This window comes from Onychomys torridus, chromosome 20, assembly GCF_903995425.1.
Source record: "Onychomys torridus chromosome 20, mOncTor1.1, whole genome shotgun sequence".
Taxonomy (NCBI): domain Eukaryota; kingdom Metazoa; phylum Chordata; class Mammalia; order Rodentia; family Cricetidae; genus Onychomys; species Onychomys torridus.
Window position 1 is genome coordinate 46,541,753 of NC_050462.1, and position 22,193 is coordinate 46,563,945.

A 22,193-nucleotide genomic window follows, 5' to 3' on the forward strand; every position below is an offset into this window, starting at 1 on the left:
CTTCTCTCGGCGATCAGGCCTCAATTTCAGTTTCCTGAGACTTGAGCAAGCAGTTTCTGGAAGGGCCGTGAACAAAAGACATAGTCCGTGCAGTAGCTCCCTCTCTGCACATACTCGTACTCTGACTGCTCAAGGTTCAGCCAGGACCCCTCACCAACTTAAAACTACAAGCATGAGTCAAGGACAGAGCCTGAGACACTGCGTCAGCCCCCACAGTCAGTAAGTGCAAGGGCCAGCCTCCATGGCAGCTCAAGGACAGAGACTGGGACTTATCCAGGCCTGTCCCAAAATGCTAACTATAACCCCCAACTAGTAAATTCAAAGGTTACATACTTCACCCAGGCATATAACACAAAGGCTTGTACCACCCTGCTTGCAGTTTTTTTCCTCTCAAAACCCCTCAGGGCCATCCTTCTCCACATGCTTAGTCAGAGTGGTGGACACGGACCAAGGCCTGGCTTGCTTGTTATCAATAAACCCCTGTGTGTTTTGCATCAGGTATCAGCTCTGTGGTGGTCTTGCTGAGGGGTTGAGGGAGCGGGTTCTCGAGCCGTGGGCACAACAATAGTATTTATTATCTGAGAGGCAGAACCAACAAGCTAAACAGAAATAGATATATAGAAGGGGATTACTAGGGGCATTGGCTCACATAATCGCAGAGGCTGAGAAGTCTCCCAACGGGCTGTGTGTAACTGAAGTCCCTTTTGTGCCAACAGGGAGGCTCAGTCCAAGTCCGAGTCTTCAGAACCGGGGAAACTGACTGTATAACTCTCAGTAAAACCGAAGGATGCTGTGAGAGACACTGGCTGAGTCCTGGAATGCAAAGGCCTGAGAGTCCAGCAGTCTGCCTTTGAGGGTAGACTTGAAGTGTTTCAAGGTTGGGAAAGAGTAAATCACCTTTCTTCTGCGCTGTTTGTTCTTTCTGGTCCCCAAGCTGATTGGATGGTCCCTGCCCACAGGGAAGGCGGATCTTCCCATTCAGATTAGCAATTAATTCATTGAAGTGCTTGCTCTTTAAACACTCATAGGCACACCCAGAAGCAATGTTTTATCAGTCAATATTCTAGGTATGCCTTACTTGATTCTAGGTGGCAAGTAAAACTATTATACATTTATTCATTAATTATTTGCAGACTAAATGAATAAATTAAAGAAAGTCCAATAGGTTTAGGAGACTGGAGCAGTAAGGTGCAAGTTTGAGGCCAAACTAGGCAATGTAATGAGTCTCCTTCCTATCACCTCCAATATATTAATAATTTTAAAACAATGTGAGAAATAAAAAAAATTTAAAAAAATACTTCACAAAATAAATTACTCTTTTAGCTGCTTAAAAAAAAAAAAACGCGCAAACTAATGCTAGAAATTGAACTAAAAAGAAATTCCAAATGATAGGTGCCCTGCTCTGCTGCGCTTGGGGGAAGAGGTTGGGACTGATTAGATAGATATTAGCCCTCGAAGAATCAAGGATGGTATAGTCAGAAGGCGTAAATCTGGAAAGGGAAAATGGTTTTACTACTTCTGTGGTTGAACAATCAAAACAGTAGCAATACTGCCTCCTAGTGGCATTTGGCATAAAGGCTGCCACCCCAGGGCCCTTGTAAGATAAATAACTTGGGTGGATAAGGTCTATGACCTCCACCCCCCACCCTCATGCTTCAGACTGCCCTGTTTCTTTACCCCATAAATACCTCTTCAACCATACCCTTGAGGAAGAAGATTTGAGACTTAAGACCTCTTTATATTGCCTGTCCCTTGAATAAACCCTCTTGCCAAAGTCCTTGCTTAGGTGATTGGCATACAAAGGGGTCCGGGCTCCCCAGATACCCTCTTTATGCTGAGTCTTCAGTAATTCTCTGACCGGTTCCTTCTCCTTTAACGGCCTCTCTTCACTCGACCAGTTCTAAGAGAGTAGGGACACTCTTTCCCAGGCATTTGATTCCCGCTGGGCACATCCTAGAGTATAAAAAGTAGTTTGTTAATTACTTCTTTTTATTATTGTTTTGTTGTTGTTCTGTATGTTTTTTGTTTTGTTTTGAGACAGGGTCTCCCTGTGCAAGAGTCTCCCTGCTGGCCTGGAACTTGATAGACCATATTGGTCTTGAATTCTCTGAAATCCTTCTGACTCTGCCTCCTGAGTACTAGGATTAAAGGTGTGCACCACCACCCAGCTGTTTGTTTGTTTGGTTGGTTTTGGTTTTTCATGACAGAGTTTCTCTTGGTAACTGTCCTAGTTATCACTTTGTAGACCAGGCTGGCCTCAAACTCACAGAGATCTCCCTGCCTTTGCCTCCCAAGTGCTGGGATTAAAGGCACACGACATCCACACCCCGCTGTTTGTTTTTAAATCTCAGTTTAACAATTTTAAATTAATTAAAACATCTCAAGGAACACAACATGTAATCGTATCACACAAGAAGCTGATACAGGAAGATTGGAAACTTAAGGCCAGTTTAGCCTGGGCTTAGTAAAGAGACAAGATCTCAAAAGAAAGAAAAAACAAACAACAACAGTCCTGGGAAGTTGGCACACATGGCTTCAGAAAAGAAAACTGGGTGGGAGCTCCACCTCAGCCCCTGGCATCCTGGTCTCCTATACCCAACGAGGTCTGGAATGTTCTGGTGGATTACCCACCTCAACTCCCCTCCCTTGTCTCTTTCCCCAAACCCACCCCTTCAAAGCCCGCCAAACACAGCTCCTCCCCCAGAGGGGCTCACCACCACTCCCACAGGGTGTTTAAGCTGGGTGTTTAACCCAGGAAACAGGTTTTCTGCATGGCTGGCGAATCACCTTGGGACGCTTTACCCCTTAAACCGGGGCTTTTTCTAATTCGGTCTGATTTGGTCTGATTTGGTCTGATTTGGACGGTGGAGAGGTTTATCGGGGTGCAAAAACTGCAATGCACTCTGGACAAGACAGTTGGAGTGAGAACCCTGTCAACAACAAAATGCACTTCACACAAATAGGTAATACGTAGGGGGTTCAGGAAATCAGCTATGTTTTGTGGAAGTTATCAGATCTCTAAGGATCTTCAAATAAGAAAGCTCTGTGCGGAAGCCATTTTGACCACTTTGCCAACCGGCGTGGGGAGTCCATTTCTGGAGTTAGGTTGTTAATTTACTAAAACCTTTTTGTCTCTTCTTGCTCTTCCAATATTATTGAAAAAATAAAACTTGTGAAAAGTATGGGGAGGTGGGGGGCTGGGGAAATGGCTCAGCAGGTAAGGGTGCAAACCACCAGGTCTGATGACCTGAGTTCAGTCTCCCTGAAAACTGTCATCCTCCATACCCATGACGTGGTACATGAGCACACATGTACAACATAAATAACTAAATGTAATTTAAAATGTTTTGTAATGAAATTTAAGATGTGTTGAGCTAACCAGAGCTACATAGCAAGAAGCTTTCTTTCAAAAAGGAGATGGGAAGCTGGGCAGTGGTGGCTCACATCTTTGATCCCAGCACTCTGGGAGGCAGGTTTCTCTGTAGAGTAGCTCAGGCTGTCCTGGAACTCTCACTGTAGACCAGGCTGGCTTCAAACTCATATATATGATTGCTTTGTTTTATTTTTATGTGTGTGGGCATTTTGTCTGCATGTCTGTCTTTGTACCGCATGCATGCAGTGCCCACCGAAGCTAGAAGAGGGCGTCAGACAGGTCTTCCGAAAGAGCAGTCCTGCCGCACGCGCGCAAGAACTACAAGTCCCGGCAGTCCCTGCGGCAGCGCGCCACGACTTCGATGCGTGCGCAGCCGTGGAGCCCTGTGCCGTTCCCGCCAATTCCCGTGTCAGTCTAGCTCCTGACTTCATGGAGCCGTTTGACCCTGCGGAGTTGCCGGAGCTACTCAAGCTGTATTACCGAAGGCTCTTTCCCTACGCCCAGTACTATCGCTGGCTCAACTATGGCGGAGGTGAGGGAGGCTGGGAGCCGTGGGGAGGATTTTCCGGGCGGGATGTCCTTAAATGACTGTAGAAAGCCCTCTGCGTCAGATGGATGTGCCGGGTGCCTTCCTGCACCATCCCCATCCCGCCCCACCACCTCAAAGGTACCAAAGACGGGGACCTAATGTCCTGCGGGCATGCTGTGTTGAAGAAGAGAAGGGCGAGCGGGGCCAGCAACAAGCGGGTTTCTAGGTGTAGGCATGGGGGTGTGACCTGCAACCAGGTCCTAGGGAGAAGAAAGACTTTCACAGCTGGGTCTGTCCGTGCCCGCTGATGAAAGACATTTCGTCTTTAAAATAGTTACACCTCTTGTTTATTGTTCCCTAGCAAATGTGGAATAGTACGTCCCTTCAAATTACAGGCCCAGTAAAACCGTGTTGGGCCCAAGGGCACTCATGAAAAATATTCTAGAGGGCCTGGTGACTCACGCGTGTAATCCTTACATTTGGGAGGCGGAGGCAGTGAATCTTCATGAGTTCAAGGCCAACCTGGGCTCCATAGTAAATTCTAGGGCAGCCTACTCTATACAGTAAGACCCTATCATATATATTATTCCCATTAGTTGAGGTTATATAATGCCCTAAAACTGAATAAAGTACCAAATTAAAATTATTTTGCAGTGACAAAGAATTACTTTCAACACCGTGAATTTTCATTCACCCTGAAAGATGACATTTACATCCGCTACCAGTCCTTCAACAACCAGAGTGATCTGGAAAAGGAGATGCAGAAAATGAACCCATATAAGATTGATATTGGTGCTGTATATTCTCACAGAGTAAGGAATCTTTGTGTGTGTTGTTTCATAAGCCGGAGCGGGTTGGTGCCCCCAAGTTTTGAAGGCAATGTTTTAAGAGTTTGTTATAGTTGATGAAACACACTTGCCTGGCATGCATGGACCCTTGAGTTCCATAAACCAGGTGTGTTGGTGCATTACCTGTAATCCCAGTGTAAATAAAGGTCCAGGGGAGGCCAGAGGACCAGACGTCCAAGACCATCTCAACTATGTAGGAGTTAGAGGCAGTCTGAAATACATGAGACCGTGTCTTTAAAAAAAAAATCTTGCTGGGGTGGTGACACACTCCTTAAACCCCAGAGGCAGGTGGATCTCTGAGTTTGAAGCCAGCCTTGTCTACAGAGTGAGTTCCAGGACAGCCAGGGCTGCAAGAGAAACCCGTCCCTGAAAACAAACGGACAATAAACCTTCGATTTGATTGGCTAAAAGAGAAAAATAAATCTGTATTCGAAAACAGTAAACCTGAGGCTGGGGAAATAACTCAGTTGGTAAATTGCTTGAGGTCCTGAGTTGAGAATCCCTAGTACCCATGTCCCGAGGCAGAGACAAGGGGATCCCTGGAGTTTGCTGGACAGCCAGACTAGTGGAATCAGGGAGCTCCAGCTTCAGGAAGAGTCCCTGTGTCACTAAGGTGGAGAGTGGTCGAAGGAAACACCCAACTTCAGCCTCTGGCGTACATACATGCACCTGCACACAACAATAAGTATAGAAGTTTTTATTAAGTTTCTCAGAAAAGGAGCTGGGATGTAGATTAGTCATAGAGCATGTGTTGTGGGAAACCCTACATTTGATCCATGTTGCACCAGGGGTGGGAACCTAATGTTATTCTAATTTTCTTTCTAATGCATGAGACCTGGGAGCTCTTAGGATTTTCCATCAATCCTTTCTTTCCCTAGTTCTAAAATTACACAACTGTGTGCCTTTTATCATCTGTTCTGATAGATAGTGAATAGACCGCTACCATACTTGTGGTCTTCAGTTGTGGGGGGGAGCTATACTTTTTCTAAACATCCTGTCCTTTTTCTTTGAAATATCTTGTTTCTGGGGATGTCAATGATAGTTTATTAAACTCTCTTCTTTTATACTCAACCTCCCCCACCCCTTCATAATCTTCCTGCTTCTGCCTCCTGAGGTGCGGAATTTACCAAAGCACCCAGCTATGGATGTGATGTTTTTTTACTGGAAAGTGATTTGGCTGAGCCATATTCTTAGAGACTCTGAGCTAAGTTTCTCAGGTCTTTGTCAGAATATCTCCACTAGCATAGAGACCTTCATTCAGTCACTGGCCTGTTGTCCCTAGAGCCTAGAACAGTGCCCAACACATCTGGTCAGATTCTTCCTGCCTGAGTTGTCAGTGGAAAGCAATGGACGTGAGGAGAAGGGACTGGATCTCTGGGTAAGGAGATGGCTCAACAGGAAGAACACTTGCTTTGGGCCTGACTTCAAACCTCCAGCATCCACATAAAAGTTGGTTGTGTCTACAACCTCCATGCTATGGAGGCAGAGGCAGGTTGTGTCTACACTTGAGCACCTATAACCTCCGTGCTATGAGGTAGAGGCAGGAGGATCACTGGAGCTTGCTGGCAACCCGCCAAGCTCTGAAAAACCCTGTCTGCAGGAAATAAAATGGAGAAGTAATCAAATAGGACACCTAACATCCTAAACACATTCTCTCTCTCTCTCTCTCTCTCTCTCTCTCATACATAGACATAAAACTAAACACAATTTAAAAGAAAGGGCTGAATCTCAGCATTTCATATATAAATACCTGATTAATCTCTCTAGTAGCAATATAATATGCCCTTCTTCAACTGTGCCTTTTGTCCCCCACGTCCAAAGACCCTCTTTTATGTTTTCCAAGTGACAGATCAGGTACCTTCTTCGAGGGCAGTGGAGGAGCAGTCACTTAGCTCTGTAGCTTTACAGAAGACTCTGGAGAGCTAGCTGCTTCAAGGGCTGGGGCGTGCTCAGTTGATTGTGTTCCTAGCATGGAAGCTCTGGGCTCCGGCTCCAGCACTGATCATCTGGGCGTAGGGCACATGCTAATAATCCAGCCTCAGGTAGCAGCAGGAGGATGAGAAGCCCAAGATTATCTTTGGCCACGTAGGGAGTTCAAGGTCAGCGTGGGCTAGTGAAACCCTGTCTCAAAACAACAACAAAGACTCGTTTGAGGGGATATTTTTTAATCTGCTGATGGGATCTAAAATAAGTAGATATTTGTTATTTGCATGTACAATAACAGATTTGTAAAACATCCTGTAATAGGAAATTATTTGTATAGACTTTTTTTTGGGGGGGGGAGCTGAGGATGGAACCCAGGGCCTTGCGCTTGTTAGGCAAGCGTTCTACCACTGAGCTAAATCCCCAACCCCTGTATAGACATTTTTAAAGAAGATTTATTTACTTATTAGGTATACAGTGTTCTGTCTGCATGTACCCTCTGCCCACCAGAAGAGGGCAACCAGAACTCATTACAGATGGTTGTGAGTCATGTCATTGCTGGGAATTGAACTCAGGACCTCTAGAAGAGCAGCCAGTGCTCTTAACCTCTGAACCATCTCTCCAGCCCATCATTTCTTTGTTAGGTGCCTAAAATAGCTTTATTATTTCTATCATGCAACATATATTTATGGAGAATTCATTAAACCCTATTCTAAGTAGGTTTAAAAAAAAAACAAAACGTTGAGTAATGGACTCAAAGTGCCATAGACGTTGTATTATGCAACCTCTGTGGCTCATTTTCCCGTGTGAATAGACATGGACAGTTCTCACAGAAACTGATAGGTTTTTGTATTTGTAGCCCAGTCAACACAATACAGTGAAGCTAGGAGCGTTCCAGGCCCAGGAGAAAGAACTGGTCTTTGACATTGACATGACAGACTACGATGACGTAAGGAGATGCTGCAGGTGAGCACCATCCGGTCGGAGTGGGTGATGTCACTGACAGTGAGTAACGATGATGTGTTCCAGTTCTGCAGACATATGTGCTAAGTGCTGGACTCTCATGACAATGGCCGTGCGAATCATAGACCGAGCGTTGAAGGGTACGTGCCAGTCAGTGTCTGCTTTCCTAAGTCTCCGCGTTTCTGATCAGACCTCCTGGTTTCTGGTATTTCCCCCTGAAACATAAGAGAAGAAGAAAAGAGAAAAATCTTGTAGCAGTGAGAACTTAAGACAGCCGTCACACACACTAGTGTATCTTCCCCCAGAACAGTCACTGTGGAGCAGCGCTGTGTGCTAGGTACTGTTCTCCATAAGAAAAATGAAAAAACAAAAAGAAGAATCTTACCCAGTCTGGTTTTTTGGGTTTTTTTTGCTTTTTTCAGAGCTGAGGATTGAACCCAGGGCCTTGAGCTTGCTAGGCAAGCGCTCTACCACTGAGCTAAATCCCCAACCCCCAGTTTGGTTTTAAACTTACTATAGTGCTAAGGATGACCTTGAACTCCTGATCTTCCTGCCCCCCTCTGCCGCCCCGCAATTACAGTCCCTCTGAACTGATTCCCAGCGACTGTGTAGGTTGGCTAACAACTGCTTCTAATAAGGGGTCCAATACCATCTACTGGCTTCTGCGAGCAGCATCACACACACGGCAAACATACACACATAAGCACATATATATTAATGAAAATAAGCCAGGAAAGAAAGAAAATCCTTGTCAGAAAGATGAGAATGGGTTTAAAAAAAAAAGTCAAGAGCTCAGGATACGTCAAGCTGCATGGAAGTCAGTGTGATTAAATGAGAAAGCTGTTGCTGTGTGTCTTAGGGTTTCTATTGCTGTGAAGAGACACCATGACCACAGCAAACCTTATAAAGGAGAACATTTAATTGGGTGGCTCACTTATAATCCAGAGATTCAGCCTATTATCGTCATGGTGGGACATGGCAGCGTGCAGGCAAAGCTGGTGCTGGAGCTGTGAGCGCTACATCTTTCAGGCAATAGGAAGTGATCAGTCTCTGTGGGCATTACTGGAGCCTATGAGACCTCAAAGCCTGCCTCCACAGTGGCACACTTCCTCCAGCAAGACCACACGTACTCCTATAAGGCCACACCTAATAGTGCCACTCCCTTTGGGGGCCATTTTCTTCCAGACCACCAAGCTGTGAGCATGACATCTGGCTTGGATTTCCAGCACCTGTGTGAAAGCCAAGCTTGGTAGCGCATGCCTGTAACCACAACTTGGGGAGGTAGGAACAAGAGGATTCCAGAGGCTTGCCCAGCCAGCCATCAGCTGAATCAGCGAGCTCCAGATTCAGTGGGAGTCCCCAAAAAAGGAGGAGGACAGGAATAGAAGGACATACAGTGTGAGCCTCTGAATTCCCCACATGTACGCATGGGCATGCACACACACATCATAAACACAAACGTAAAAATAGGAGAAAGCCAAGTCTGGTGGTGCATACCAATAACTTAGGGGTGGAGGTAAGAGGATCAGGAATTCAAGGTCATCCTTGGCAATATAACAAGTTTAAAACCAGCCTGAGTAGCGGAGCGTGGTGGCGCACACCTTTGATCCAGAGCCAGGCGGATCTCTGTGAGTTCGAGGCCAGCCTGGTCTACAGAGCGAGTTCCAGGACAGCCAGGGCTACACAGAGAAACCCTGTCTCAAAAATAAAAAATAAAATCAGACAAGAAAGCCAGCCTGAGTAACATAAGACCTTGTCTCAAAGTACAGCCCCCAGGAAGTGGGGGGGGGGGGGATGAGAGCACTTGTGGAGAACATGAGAAATGAGTAAGCAATAGCTAGGCCATCAAACTGTCTTAAAACCGGTTATTTCTGCCCTCCTCAGAGGACTTTGGATTCAAGCACCGCCTCTGGGTGTACTCAGGGAGGAGAGGAGTTCATTGTTGGGTCTGTGATGAGTCCGTTAGAAAACTGTCCTCTGCCGTGCGCTCTGGGATAGTGGAGTACTTGAGTCTTGTCAAGGTAAGCCTCTCTGAGTTAACAGTTCCCGTGTCCTTATCTAGTAGATCCTACCAAGCACGGGACTTTCGGTAACACAGAAAATTATCTTTATAGCATTCATGTTTCAGAGTAAGCAATCTTAGCAAAGATCGTTGGAAGTCATAGTAACTAGTTTTGAAAAGATGCTTCACACCAAACACACACATGCACACATACACACATACACACACACAACCCCCCCACACACACACACAGCCAAGGCTCAGGTAACATTGTAGGAGAGAAAATGGAAAGAATGAGCTGAGGCTGGGGTGATGTGCAGCAAAAAAGACACGGCATAACCATCACACGTAGCTGTCTGCACCCACGTGAGCTCACTGCAGCTGACTGCACCCACGTGAACTCACTGCAGCTGACTGCACCCACGTGAACTCACTGTAGCTGTCTGTCTGCACCCACGTGAACTCACTGTAGCTGTCTGTCTGCACCCACGTGAACTCACTGCAGCTGTCTGCACCCACGTGAGCTCACTGCAGCTGTCTGCACCCACGTGAGCTCACTCACTGCAGCTGTCTGCACCCATGTGAGCTCACTGCAGCTGACTGCACCCACGTGAACTCACTGCAGCTGACTGCACCCACGTGAACTCACTGTAGCTGTCTGTCTGCACCCACGTGAACTCACTGCAGCTGACTGCACCCACGTGAACTCACTGCAGCTGTCTGCACCCACATGAACTCACTGCAGCTGTCTGCACCCACGTGAGCTCACTCACTGCAGCTGTCTGCACCCACGTGAGCTCACTGCAGCTGTCTGCACCCACGTGAGCTCACTCACTGCAGCTGTCTGCACCCACGTGAGCTCACTCACTGCAGCTGTCTGCACCCACGTGAACTCACTGCAGCTGTCTGCATTCTTGTGAACTCACTGCAGCTGTCTGTCTGCATAAGTCCTTTATGTGATGGGTCCGTCAACAATTCATGTCTCGTGGGTGGGAGACGGGTCCCTGAGGCCCCGCCCCTTCCTGTGGGACAGGTCGGTGAGGACATGTCATTTCCATCAGTGGTGTAGCCACTAACAAGTTGCTGTGGCTCTCGGAAATAACCCCTCACCCACACTGGGGCAAGAAACCTGAGTTAACTCAGGGAGTCACACCCACAAAAGAGCTGATAATGAGAAGACCCGTTGGGAAGAACGGTGAGGGGGGCCATGTGAAAATAACTAGAGTCCATCGTGTAAATACAGGAGACTCGAACAACAGCTAAATTATTTATATCTTTAAAATGTAGATGGCCAGCCTGGGCTGGAGTTAACAGAAAGTTGGAGACATGGAAGATCCTGGGCTGGTGGCTCAGTGGTTAGAAGCACTTCCTGCTCTTGCAGAGGACCCTGGCTCAGGTTCCACACTGACGTGGTAGCTCACAACCACCTGTAACTCCATCCTACGGCCCTCACAGCTACAACACTTGTCGTACACACACACACATACTCAGGTACACAGACGCAAAAAGAAAGCATTTTTTAATAATGAAATAGCATCCAAGCTATACTTCCAAATTTAGCCACTGTCTCTGGTTTTTATATAGCTCTAAATGGGATAATAGAATATATTAAAGATGATTTTAAATAATTTTATTTAGTATACATAAATAAAGGTCTTTTTTTTTCCTGGTTTATTTTTCAGGGTGGTCAAGACGTTAAAAAGAAAGTCCACCTGAGTGAAAAGCTTCACCCCTTCGTCAGGTCTGTTGGGGAAGGGTCCCTGAGGGTCCCAGGTTCGCTGCTTGTGCTTCTAGAAGTCTTGCTGTTGGCTTCCACCCTGGGAGCTTTTAGTCACTGTTGCAGCCGTCAGCCTCCTAGTTTATGTCCCATGAGTCCCAGCGGCCTTCACGGCTTCATGAGAAGCGTGACAGTGTCTCCGGTGAAACATCACACAAGTCACCGTTGACGTCCAGCAGGCAGGCCCCAGTTTACCAGCTTCTAAAACCCATGCTTCCTCTACCCCCTGTTCTGCCCTGTGCCCTTCATGATGGAGGCACCACTTCCTTATGTGGATGATGTGGAGGGCTGGATCCACTCTACTTAACTCTAGAGTTGTGGCAAAAACCAGTGAAACAAGATGTGAAGAATATTTGTAAACCCCAAGCATACTGCCATTTTGTTTTATTTTGAGAGGGTCTCTGTGGCCCTGGCTGGCCTAGAACTCGCTCTGTAGACCAGGCTGGCCTCTGTAGAGATCCACCTGCCTCTGCTATCTAAGTGCTGGGATTAAAGGCATGTGCCGCCGCCACCACCACCTAGCCAGCTGTTGTGATTTTAAAGCAAAAAAATAGATCCTACCTGTAACACTGATATGTTGTCCTAAGTTGATTATTTATACCAGTGTTGGATGTTCTATGATGTTAGTAACTGTATAGATATATTGTAAGATTTAAGAAGTAATCATGGGGTTGGGGATTTAGCTCAGTGGTAGAGTACTTGCCTAGCAAGTGTAAGGCCCTGCGTTTGGTCCTCAGCTCTGGGAGGGGGTAAAGGGGGGGAGAAGTAATCATTTAGACCAGTCATGGCAGCACACACCTTTAATCCCAGCCCCAGGAGGCAGAGGCAGTCGGATCTCTACAGAGGCCTGCCAGGTCTCCAGAGCGAGTTTCAGGGGATCCAGAGTTATACAGTGAAATGCTGTCTCAAAATGAAATAAATAATTTGTAAAGGAAGCAAACCTTTCCCCAATACCTACCTATCCTGTGATGGGTACATGCTAGGTTATTTACCTTTTAAGTGTCTAGTTTTAACTTTACCTAACTAAAAGGTCTCATTTCATTTATCTAGTTCTAGGAATTCAGGAAAAATAAACAGTAACCTCGCCCAGTGGGAGAGTGTCTGTGTGTCCTGCGTGTTGCTAATGCTGTTCGGACTTTGTTGTTACTGTTATTCCTACAGGAGGTCTATCAACATAATTAGAAAATACTTTGAAGAATATGCCTTAGTTGGCCAAGATATTCTTGAAAATAAAGAAAACTGGGATAAGATCTTAGCCCTTGTTCCTGAGAATATCCTTTCCTGTGATGACTGTGTGAGTCAGTGTTGCCAACCTGTGATATTACAGAAATGTACTGCTTGCATAGTCTCATATGTTTCAACAAGTTTAACCTTTTTGTTCCTGCACATCTACATTTTTATATCACTGGGCCACAGTAAGAAATGGGACCATTTTGTAAAATAGTTTCCTCATTTTATAAGTTGTTCCTAGAATTAATGGTTAAAGAATGGGGAGCCATTTAGTCTGGATATGTACAGACCTGGGGAAACTTCATTATGTTATAATGCCTTATAGTTATTTTAGCATCTTTCTGTTTCACTACTATATTTTTATAAGGTTTTTTTGTTTGTTTTTGTTTGTTTGTTTGTTTGTTTGTTTGTTTTGGGTTTTTTTGGGAGGGTGTTTATTTTCAAGACAGCATTTCTCTGTGTAGCCCTGGCTGTCCTGGAACTCACTCTGTAGCCCAGGCTGGCCTCAAACTCAGATCCGCCTGCCTCTGCCTCCCAAGTGCTGGGATTAAAGACGTCTCACCACCGCCTGGCTATGAGGGAATTTTTTCACTGTAAGCGGTCCGTGCCTAGCATTTCTGTTTTGGAGTCATCGATAGTGTCTGAGTGTGTGAAGCCTCAGCATCCCTGTAGTAGCACACACCACAGGCTGACTTACCGAGGTACCCCAGATGAGCGTGTTCCTTAATGATGAATCACCGATTCACGATGAGCTTCAGAGAGGCTTTCAGCGGCTTCACAGTTCCTCTCAGCGCTGGGACCATCTGAGGAAAGTGGTCAGCACCTCCCAGGTATTGAAATGTGTGTTCGCCAGTTTCATAATACAATTCGTGATTAAGTTGTGATTGTTTTCACCTGGTCATTTAAAGGTGGTTGAAGAAGATCTTTCTTTTTAACCACCTTTGAGGAAATACTCAGAAGTCCCTTCCGTCTGCTTTTAGAGTATGAAGAATGATAAATGTGGTCCCTGGCTGGAGTGGGAGATTATGCTCCAGTACTGTTTTCCACGCCTGGATATCAACGTGAGCAAAGGGATCAATCATTTACTGAAGAGCCCTTTTAGCGTCCATCCTAAAACAGGTACAGTGTGAGGAAAGGAAGGAAGGCGAAAAGGAAAAACCCTTCTTCTGTTTAAGACAAGCTCTCACTGTGTAGACCCGGCTAGCCCGGATCTCTCTCTGTAGACCAGGCTTCCCTCACAGATTTGCCTGCCTCTGCCTCTGAGTGCTGGGATTAAAGACGTGCTGTGCCACCATGCCTGGCTCGTTGTTTTTGGTGTTGGTGGGATGTCATTAGTTGTGAGTAGATACACATGTCTGTGAGTTAAGGGTGAGGAATCAACTTGTTGGCCAGTTTCTACATGCTTTGACCGTGCCTGCTAAGTAGCTACTAGGAGAATTGCTACTATATAAAAGTTAGAGGGTTGTGGGGGGTGAGGCTCAGTTTGTAAAGTGCTTGCTTGGCATGCACAAAGCAACCATAAGCTATGTGTGATGGCACAGGCCTATAATCCCCCTAATTACGAGAATCAGAAGTTTGACATCATCGTCAGCAACAAGGTGTTTGAGGCCAGCCTAGGCAATATGGCCTCATATTGTCTCAAAAAAGAAAAAGATTGTTAGGAAAAACAAACTGAAGCCAAGGACAAAGTTTTTATATACCTGTGCGCCCAGCAGTCAGGATGTAGAAGCCAGAGGGAGGCAGAAGGATCAGAGCCAGTCTCTGCTACATAGCAAGTTCCAGGCTAGCCCAGGTATTCTCCATAATGGGACCCCATTTCAAAAGAAATCATTATATCCTCAGCCGTTAGGTGTGAATTTTATGCATTGTCCTGGATATAGATTGTTTTGTTTTGTGTTTTTTGTTTGTTTATTTTTTTCAAGACTGGGTTTCTCTCTGTAGTCCTGGCTGTCCTGGAACTCACTCTCTAGACCAGGCTGGCCTCGAACCTGGTGTAGATTTATAAGATGTTATCAAAGGTCATATGTCACTTAGCAACAGAAATTCCTTTAGAGAAATATCATTTCTTTTATTATTGTGCAAACACCACAGTATAATTTTATACAAATTAAGCTGCTTGTTGCTGGACAATATCTTATAATATCACCACTGTATGCATCCTATCAGTTGACCAAAATACCATTTTGGTCCCATGACCGTGTATTTCCAAAACGCTCCATGAAGATGTCCAGCGTGGAACTGGTGAGGTGGCTCAGCAGGTGAGAGGCACTTGCTGCCACACTTGATGACCTGGATTCGATTTTCTGGACCTACATGGTTGAAGGAGAAGACCAACTCCTACAAGTTATCTTCTGACTTATACAAGATAAATAAATGCTTTAAAATGTTTTTAAAGATGTCCAGGGGCAGGCTGGAGAGGTGGCTCAGAGGTTAAGAGCACTGACTGCTCTTCCAGAGGTCCTGAGTTCAATTCCCAGCAACCACATGGTGGCTCACAACCATCTGTAATGAGATCTGGCGCCCTCTTCTGGCATGCAGGCAGAACACTGTATACATGATAAAAAAATATTTTTAAAAAAAAATGTCCAGAGGCTGGATAGATGGTTCAGTGGTTAGGAACATATATTGCTCTTCCAGAGGACCTGAGTTCGAGTCCCAACACCCATGTCAGGTGGCTCACAGCTGCATATAACTCCAGCTCCAAGAGGATCTGCTGCCTCTGGCCTCTGCAGGCACCTGCACTTGTGTACACAGAATACTCACACAGTTAAAATTAAGGTGTCCAATATGGTCAAGTATGGTGGTGCATGCCTGTGGCCTCAGCACTTAGGGGGTTCATAAGTTCAAGACCAACCTGGGCTACATAGTGAGGCCTTGGCTCCAAACAGCCTGAGCATGATAGCTCACGCATATGATCCATCCCAGCACTCAGGCAGAGACAGGAAGACTGTTGCAAGTTCAAAGCCAGCCTGGTCTACATAGTAGTGAGTTCAAGGACAACTAGGGCTATATAGTAAGACCCTGTCTCAAAAAAACCAGATTGAAAAACCCTCATGATAGCAAAGCTTTTGAAAAAAGAATTGTGTGTGTGTGTGTGCATGCTAAGGATGGAATATAGGACCTCATGCGTGCAAGGCAAGACCTCTACCACTAAACTATATCCCCAGTGCTTTGTAAAAATTTAACCAAAGATAATTCAGAGACACAACAACCTATAATCATGTGTTTGTAACTTCTGGTTCTTACAGGTCGCATTTCTGTGCCAATTGATTTTCAGAAAGTCGATCAGTTTGACCCATTTACTGTTCCAACTATAAGGTATGCTCCAGATCATTGATTATTCCTTGTTTATGACTGTTCTTCTGAATTTTAAATAGATTATCCTAGATCCTTGAAGAGAGAAGTAGTTTTACAGGGTGACCTATTTGATTATGGAGGTACTTAAATATGGTGATATTTTAGGGGGGCCGTGCATGTCTTTAGCTGTTTTGTGGGGAAAAGTGTTTTAAGGTCAGATAACCCTATGAGGGCTAAGGGGCACAGCTCATTAGTAAGAGTACTGGGCCCAGTACACAGCATCAAAAATAATAAGTCTGGGAAATACCAATTCAAGCATATGAAAAGTTTTAGGTGGGGCTTGGGGAGATGGCTCCTTGGGTGAAACACAAGCTTAAGACCTGAATTGAGCCAGGTGGTGGTGGCGCACGCCTTCAATCCCAGCACTCAGGAGGCAGAGCCAGGCAGATCTCTGTGAGTTCAAGGCCAGTCTGGGCTACAGAGCGAGATCCAGGACAGGCACCAAAACTACACAGAGAAACCCTGTCTCGAAAAAGAAAAAAAAAAAAAAGACCTGAGTTGAAGTCACTAGACCTTCTTAGAGCCAGGCACAGTGACAGGTGTCTGTGATCTCAGTGTCTGTGACGAGATGGGAGTAAGAGACAGGAAAATCCCCAGGAGCTCACAGGCCAGTTAGCCAGAATACACAGCAGAAAACACCAAACAGGTCGAAGGTGAGGGTCACTTTGGCTGTATGCGTACTGTAGCTCACATACACATATGCATACATGAAAGTTTTAGCCTAGAGATATATATGGATGTAGCTCAGTGACAGAGCACTTGCCAGGCATATAGCATGTATAAGACACTGGGTTAGATCCCCAGGATCATATTAAAAACAGATCTTGCCAGCATAGTGGCATATACCATGGATCCAGAGGCCGAGGCAAAAGGATCACAGTTCTAGGCCAAGGCGTGGGAAAAATGTGGCTTAGCACATAATCACAGGCGATGTGGAATACACCTGTAATCTCAGGTGGGGGGGGGTGGAGGTAAAACAAGAGAATTCAAGGCCATCCTTGGCTATGTGACAGTCTGAGAACACTCTGGAATACATGAGACCCTTTCTCGAAATTTAAAATCATTCTAGGTCACCTAGAGCTCCGTATTGAGACCTGCTGAGTGTGAGGGCACTTGTGTGTGCAAGGCCCACCCTGGGTGCAAACACTGCTGCATTTCCTAATCCTTAATGTGCTTGAGAAACTCTTGAGAAGAGATGAGGCTGCCTCAAACCCACTTGACAGGTCGTTTGTTCATTGTTCAGTATCAGAAGTGGTGCCTGGGGTCGTTTACATACTAAGACAATCTCACCATCAAGCTACCCCTCAGGCAGGTGGCTTTTTCACAGATTGTGAGCTTCCTGTGCTAATGTCAGGGGGTGATGTGAGTCTAGGAACCAACTTGAAAATTCCCTTTGTAGTGCCATCTGCCGAGAACTGGACATGGTTTCCACTCATGAGAAGGACAAAGAGGAGCACGAGGCCGAACCTGACAGCAAGCCCAGAGTCAGAGGTAAGTTAGTGTACCGGAGCTGCGCTCTCACAGCCCTGTCTGCACTCCGGGAACTAATTCTTAGAATCAGGCGCCGTGGGCGTCTGTCCTTGACCAGCTCAGAGATAAATGCTGTCACGGCTCTTCCCTTCTCTTGTGAAGTACTTTGTTTTCTGGTTTTGGAGTTGTGGTGAATAGACACTGATTTCTTTCTCTGAGAATACATTATTGGTTTATGTGAAGGCTGCTTTCGTACCCTGCACGGTTCCCAGTACAGTCTGTGGAGTCTTTGAAGAATTGTGTCATCTGCAAATATAAGTAGTATGACTCCCTCCTTTCCTATTTTTACCCCTTTCTGGCCTGTCTTGGGTAACTGCTAGAGCTAAGACTGAGCATGGTATCAGATAAAGGGTGGGGGTTGCTGCAGAGAGGTCTGCAGAGAGTTGCTGGCTGAAACTCGAGTCCCAGGAGGAGCCTGCCCTTTCTGGCTCCCACAGGTGCTGCGTGTGTATGGTGCACAGACATACACTCAGGCAAACACTCATTCACATGGAATAAAAATACATAAAATCCTAAAAAGATACAAACCATAAAAAGAGTGTGGACATCCTTGTTGTTCTTGATTCTAGTGAAATGCCCTTGGTCTGTCTCCATTGACTATAGATTTGTTGTATACAGTAGCCTTTAACATTTTGAGGTGTGTTTCAACTATTCCTGAAGTCTCCAGAACTTTATCATGAAGGCATGTTGAACTTATTTGAAAGACTTGTCTTGATACCAAAATACACAAATACTGAAATAAGATTTTTGGAGCTGTATCTTCTCCAGCAGGTTTAGGAAATCCAATAATCAGATAATTCTCATGAATCCCATCGTAGAGTGCTGAATAATTTGTCTTTTTGTAGCTGGAAAATGCTTTTCGTGAAAAGTAATGTTCCTCCTGCAGGTGCACTTTCAGCCCATGCCAGTTTTCCTCTGGAATAATTAAACTATGAAACAAACCAGTGCCCTTGACAATTATGTAACTGGATATGTTACGTCATTTTTCTTTGAACTCTGAGTTAATATCTCCCTGATAGAATCTCAATAATTGTTACAGACTCAATTCTCACTGACTTTCTCCAGTTTTCTACTATAGAATAAATTTGATAAGCAATTAATGAAATCAACTTGCTTTTTTTTTCTTTGTTATTTATTTGTGTTTTAATTTTACACATCAGCCATGGGTTCCCCTGTATTACATTTATTGATGTATATATGTCGAACCAACCTTGCCTCTCTGGCATGAAGCCTATATAATCTTCTTAATGTGTTCCTGAATTCAGCCTGCAAGTATTTTGTAGAGAATGTTTACGGCTCATCGAAGAAATTGGTCTGTGGTTTCTTTTGTTGTTGTTGTTGTGTCTTTGCCTGGCTTTGCTACCAGGATAATATTGGCTTTGTAGAATGAACATGGTAGTATTCCTTTGTTTTCTTTTTGTGGAGCAAGGTTTTTAAAGATTGGTATGAAATCTACCTTGAAAGTTGGATAGAGCCGGGCAGTGGTGGCGGACGCCTTTAATCCCAGCACTTGGGAGGCAGAGGCAGGTGAATCTTTTGTGAGTTCGAGGCCACCCTGGTCTCCTAAGCAAGTTCCAGGAAAGGTGTAAAGCTACACAGAGAAACCCTGTCTCGAAAAACAAAACAAAACAAAACAAAACAAAAACTGGATAGGTCAGGCTGGGTAGCGCACACCTTTAATCCCAGCAGTCGGGAAGCAGAGGCAGGCAGATCTCTGAGAGTTTTAGGCCAGCCTGGTCTACAGAGTGAGTTCCAGAATAGCAAACAAAACAATTCAGCAGTGACTGTCCAATCCTGGCTGTGTGTGTGTGTGTGTGTGTGTGTGTGTGTGTGTGTGTGTGTGTGTGTGTGTGTGTGTGTGTGTGTGAGTGAAGTTATTTGTATCATCTGTACTTTGGGGAGATGGTATGCACTTAGAAACCCTGCTCCTGAGTTACCCGGCTTTTTAGAGTTAAGTTTCCATAGTACTCTCTAGTAACTGTTTCTTTGGAATCGGATGGAATGGCAACTTTGTATCTCCTTTCTTTTTATCAAGGTGGTGAAGGGTTTGTCAATCTTACTTTCTCAGAGAACCAGCTCTGGTTGTTTTAAAATATTGGTGCTCTTCTGCCAATGTGCTAGCTCTAACGTACACCCTTTATAATCTAGATTATAAGAAGACCAGTCTAGCGCCATATGTGAAAGTGTTTGAACAGTTTCTTGAAAACCTGGATAAGTCTCGGAAAGGCGAACTTCTCAAGAAGAGTGGTAAGATGATGTTCCCCCTGTGTCTAGGAGGATCTTCTGAGTTTGAATAGTTTAAAGCTCCCAGCAAATGAGCAACTTTGTGTTTCTAGTCTTTGTAAAACTAATCTTTGTCTAATCTAGTTTAAAAAATACTGATTTATTGTAACTTTAGTAAGTTTTTGCTGTTGTTGTTGTTGTTTTGTTTTTTTTTTTTTTGTTTTTTTGGAGCTGAGGATCGAACCCAGGGCCTTGTGCTTGTTAGGCAAGCACTCTACCACTGAGCTAAATCCCCAACCTGGTTTTTGTTGTTTTTTTGTTATTTTTACATTTATTTATTTAGGGAGGGGTGTGTGTGTGTGTGTGTGTGTGTGTGTGTGTAAGCACATAGTGCATCTATAGGGATCAGATGACCATTTGTGAGTCACTTCTGTCCTACCATATGGTTCCAGGGGACTGAACTCAGGTTTTCAGCCTTGGCAGCAAGCAACTTTACCTGCTGAATGTCCTGCAAACCCTTAGTTTTTGTTTGCCTGTCCTGGAACTTTGAGATGGGGTTTCTTCTCTGTGTAGACCAGGCTGGGCTCGAACTCGAAGAGATCGCCTGCCTCTGCCTCCTGAGTGCTGGGATTAAAGGCACGAGCTACTAACATCCAGCTAAACATGTTTTTAAATAAGTAAAATGCTTAAATTATTTACAGTGTATTTCTCTTATGGAGATTATTTTCTTCATAGAGAAAAGTGAGTTTGTAAGCTGGGCAGTGGTGATGCATGCCTTTAATCCCAGCAGGGGGATCTCTGTGAGTCTACAGAGTGAGTTCCAGGACAGCCAGGACTGTTATGCAGAGAACGCTTTCTAGAAAAAAATTAAAAGCCTGGTAGTGGTAGGGCACACAAATTTTTTTTTCTAATTTTAAATGTGTGTATGATTTATTAACTTCCTGCAAAATATTTCCGTCTTACTAGTAACAAAACTAGAAGATTGTTTTTCTTCATGAATTTTCCTCTTAGAAAAATTCTCATGTTGCTACAGAATGAAGTTTTCAAAAGCTTGATGGATACTCTAGAAGGCAACAGCAATATTATAGAAATACCAACACCATTCCCACTTCATTGTTTTAAATTTAATTTGTGTTGGATTCCAGAGGGCCGAAGACAGAGTTTTGCTTGTAGTGAACGCTCAGATTTGTCTTTATTGGATAAACTTAAAGCCTCATCATTGCTGGTATACCAAGTAGCTATACCAAGTCCTTTGATTTCTTTTTATTTTAAACATGGAGATGGGGGTTGGGGATTTAGCTCAGTGGTAGAGCACTTGCATAACAAGCACAAGTCCCTGGGTTCGGCCCTCAGCTCCAGAAAAAGAAAAAAATAAGAAAAAAAAAAACATGGGGAGAGAGAGAGAGAGAGTGAGTGTGTGTGTGTGTGTGTGTGTGTGTGTGTACACATGTGTGTACGTGCACACTTGCCATAGAATGTGTGTGGACATCAGTAGTTAGTTCTCCTTCCACCCGTGCAGATCCTGGACATTGGATTCAGGCTTGGTAGCAAGTCCTTTACCCACTGAGCCATCTTGCCAGCTTTTGGGTTTCATTCTGTACTGGATCAGCCTGTAATGTGGGCTTCAGTAACAAATACATTAATAAATGTAACAATAAGCCTTTATATATGATGCAAATTTAATAGAAGCATTAAACAAATCAGAATATGGAAATAAATGGCTTTATTTTCCTTTACTAATTTTCATTTTAAAAAACTATATTTTTAGTTTTTAAATTTTGTTTTCTATTTTGTTTTAGATTTACAAAAAGATTTCTGAAGAGAACAACTCCTGTCAAACCAATGTCGATGCCTTCCACCCTTAACCACGGACCAAATACTTTAGGAACCATTTAATAAATTCATCTATGTGCCTTAATCCTTAAAGCAGAATGTCCTTCTTTCGAGAAATAGTTTATATTGAAGAGATTTCCTGGGACCAAGAGAGTGTTGAGGATCCTAAAAGAAACAATAAATCAAGGAATAAGTAAACTGCAGGACTTTGTAAATTTTAATATTATAGAAAGATAATTCTTAGGCTTCTGATATACTCGGTTCTACCAGTTGCTATGTGTAGAGGTACATGTGAGCAGTAATAATGCCAAGACTTTCATTTTAGCCCACTGGGTACCATCTCCACTTCCATAATTCTTTATAGATGATGGCCGTATCCTTCAGTCATGTGAGTTAACAGCTGTGGCTCATACCTGTGACCCCAAGACTTAGAAGTCTGAGGCAGAGCAAGAGTCCAGGGCCAGCCTGGGCTACACTACAGCCTACTTGTATTAGTCAGGGAAGTATCTGTGTGTGTGTGTGTGTATATATGTATATGTATATAGAGAGACAGGGATTTATCAGAAAGGCTCACAGGCTGTGGTCCAGCTAGTCCAGCAGTGACT

At 44.5% G+C, this 22,193-nt stretch overlaps 1 protein-coding gene across 1 annotated transcript; it reads left to right on the forward strand.

The window, feature by feature from the left end:
- Positions 1-3,760: 3,760 nt before the first annotated feature.
- Prim1 (DNA primase subunit 1) lies at positions 3,761-21,673 on the forward strand. The gene is made up of 13 exons (XM_036169406.1): positions 3,761-3,905; positions 4,557-4,714; positions 7,533-7,639; positions 7,703-7,776; positions 9,521-9,657; positions 11,321-11,379; positions 12,577-12,686; positions 13,384-13,475; positions 13,626-13,764; positions 15,894-15,963; positions 17,402-17,493; positions 19,681-19,779; positions 21,555-21,673. Exons 1-13 carry the CDS (start codon positions 3,803-3,805, stop codon positions 21,572-21,574), a joined length of 1,260 nt encoding a protein of 419 aa, XP_036025299.1. The 5' UTR covers positions 3,761-3,802; the 3' UTR covers positions 21,575-21,673.
- The last annotated feature ends 520 nt before the right edge of the window (positions 21,674-22,193 follow it).

What these genes read in the sequence shown, in the direction of transcription:
- Prim1 (XM_036169406.1), top strand. Translation starts at nt 3,803, where the DNA reads ATGGAGCCGTTTGACCCTGCGGAGTTGCCGGAGCTACTCAAGCTGTAT. An exon ending in CTGGCTCAACTATGGCGGAG is followed by an intron (nt 3,906 to 4,556) that starts GTGAGGGAGGCT and finishes ATTATTTTGCAG; the next exon opens with TGACAAAGAATTACTTTCAA. An exon ending in TTTACTGTTCCAACTATAAG is followed by an intron (nt 15,964 to 17,401) that starts GTATGCTCCAGA and finishes TTCCCTTTGTAG; the next exon opens with TGCCATCTGCCGAGAACTGG.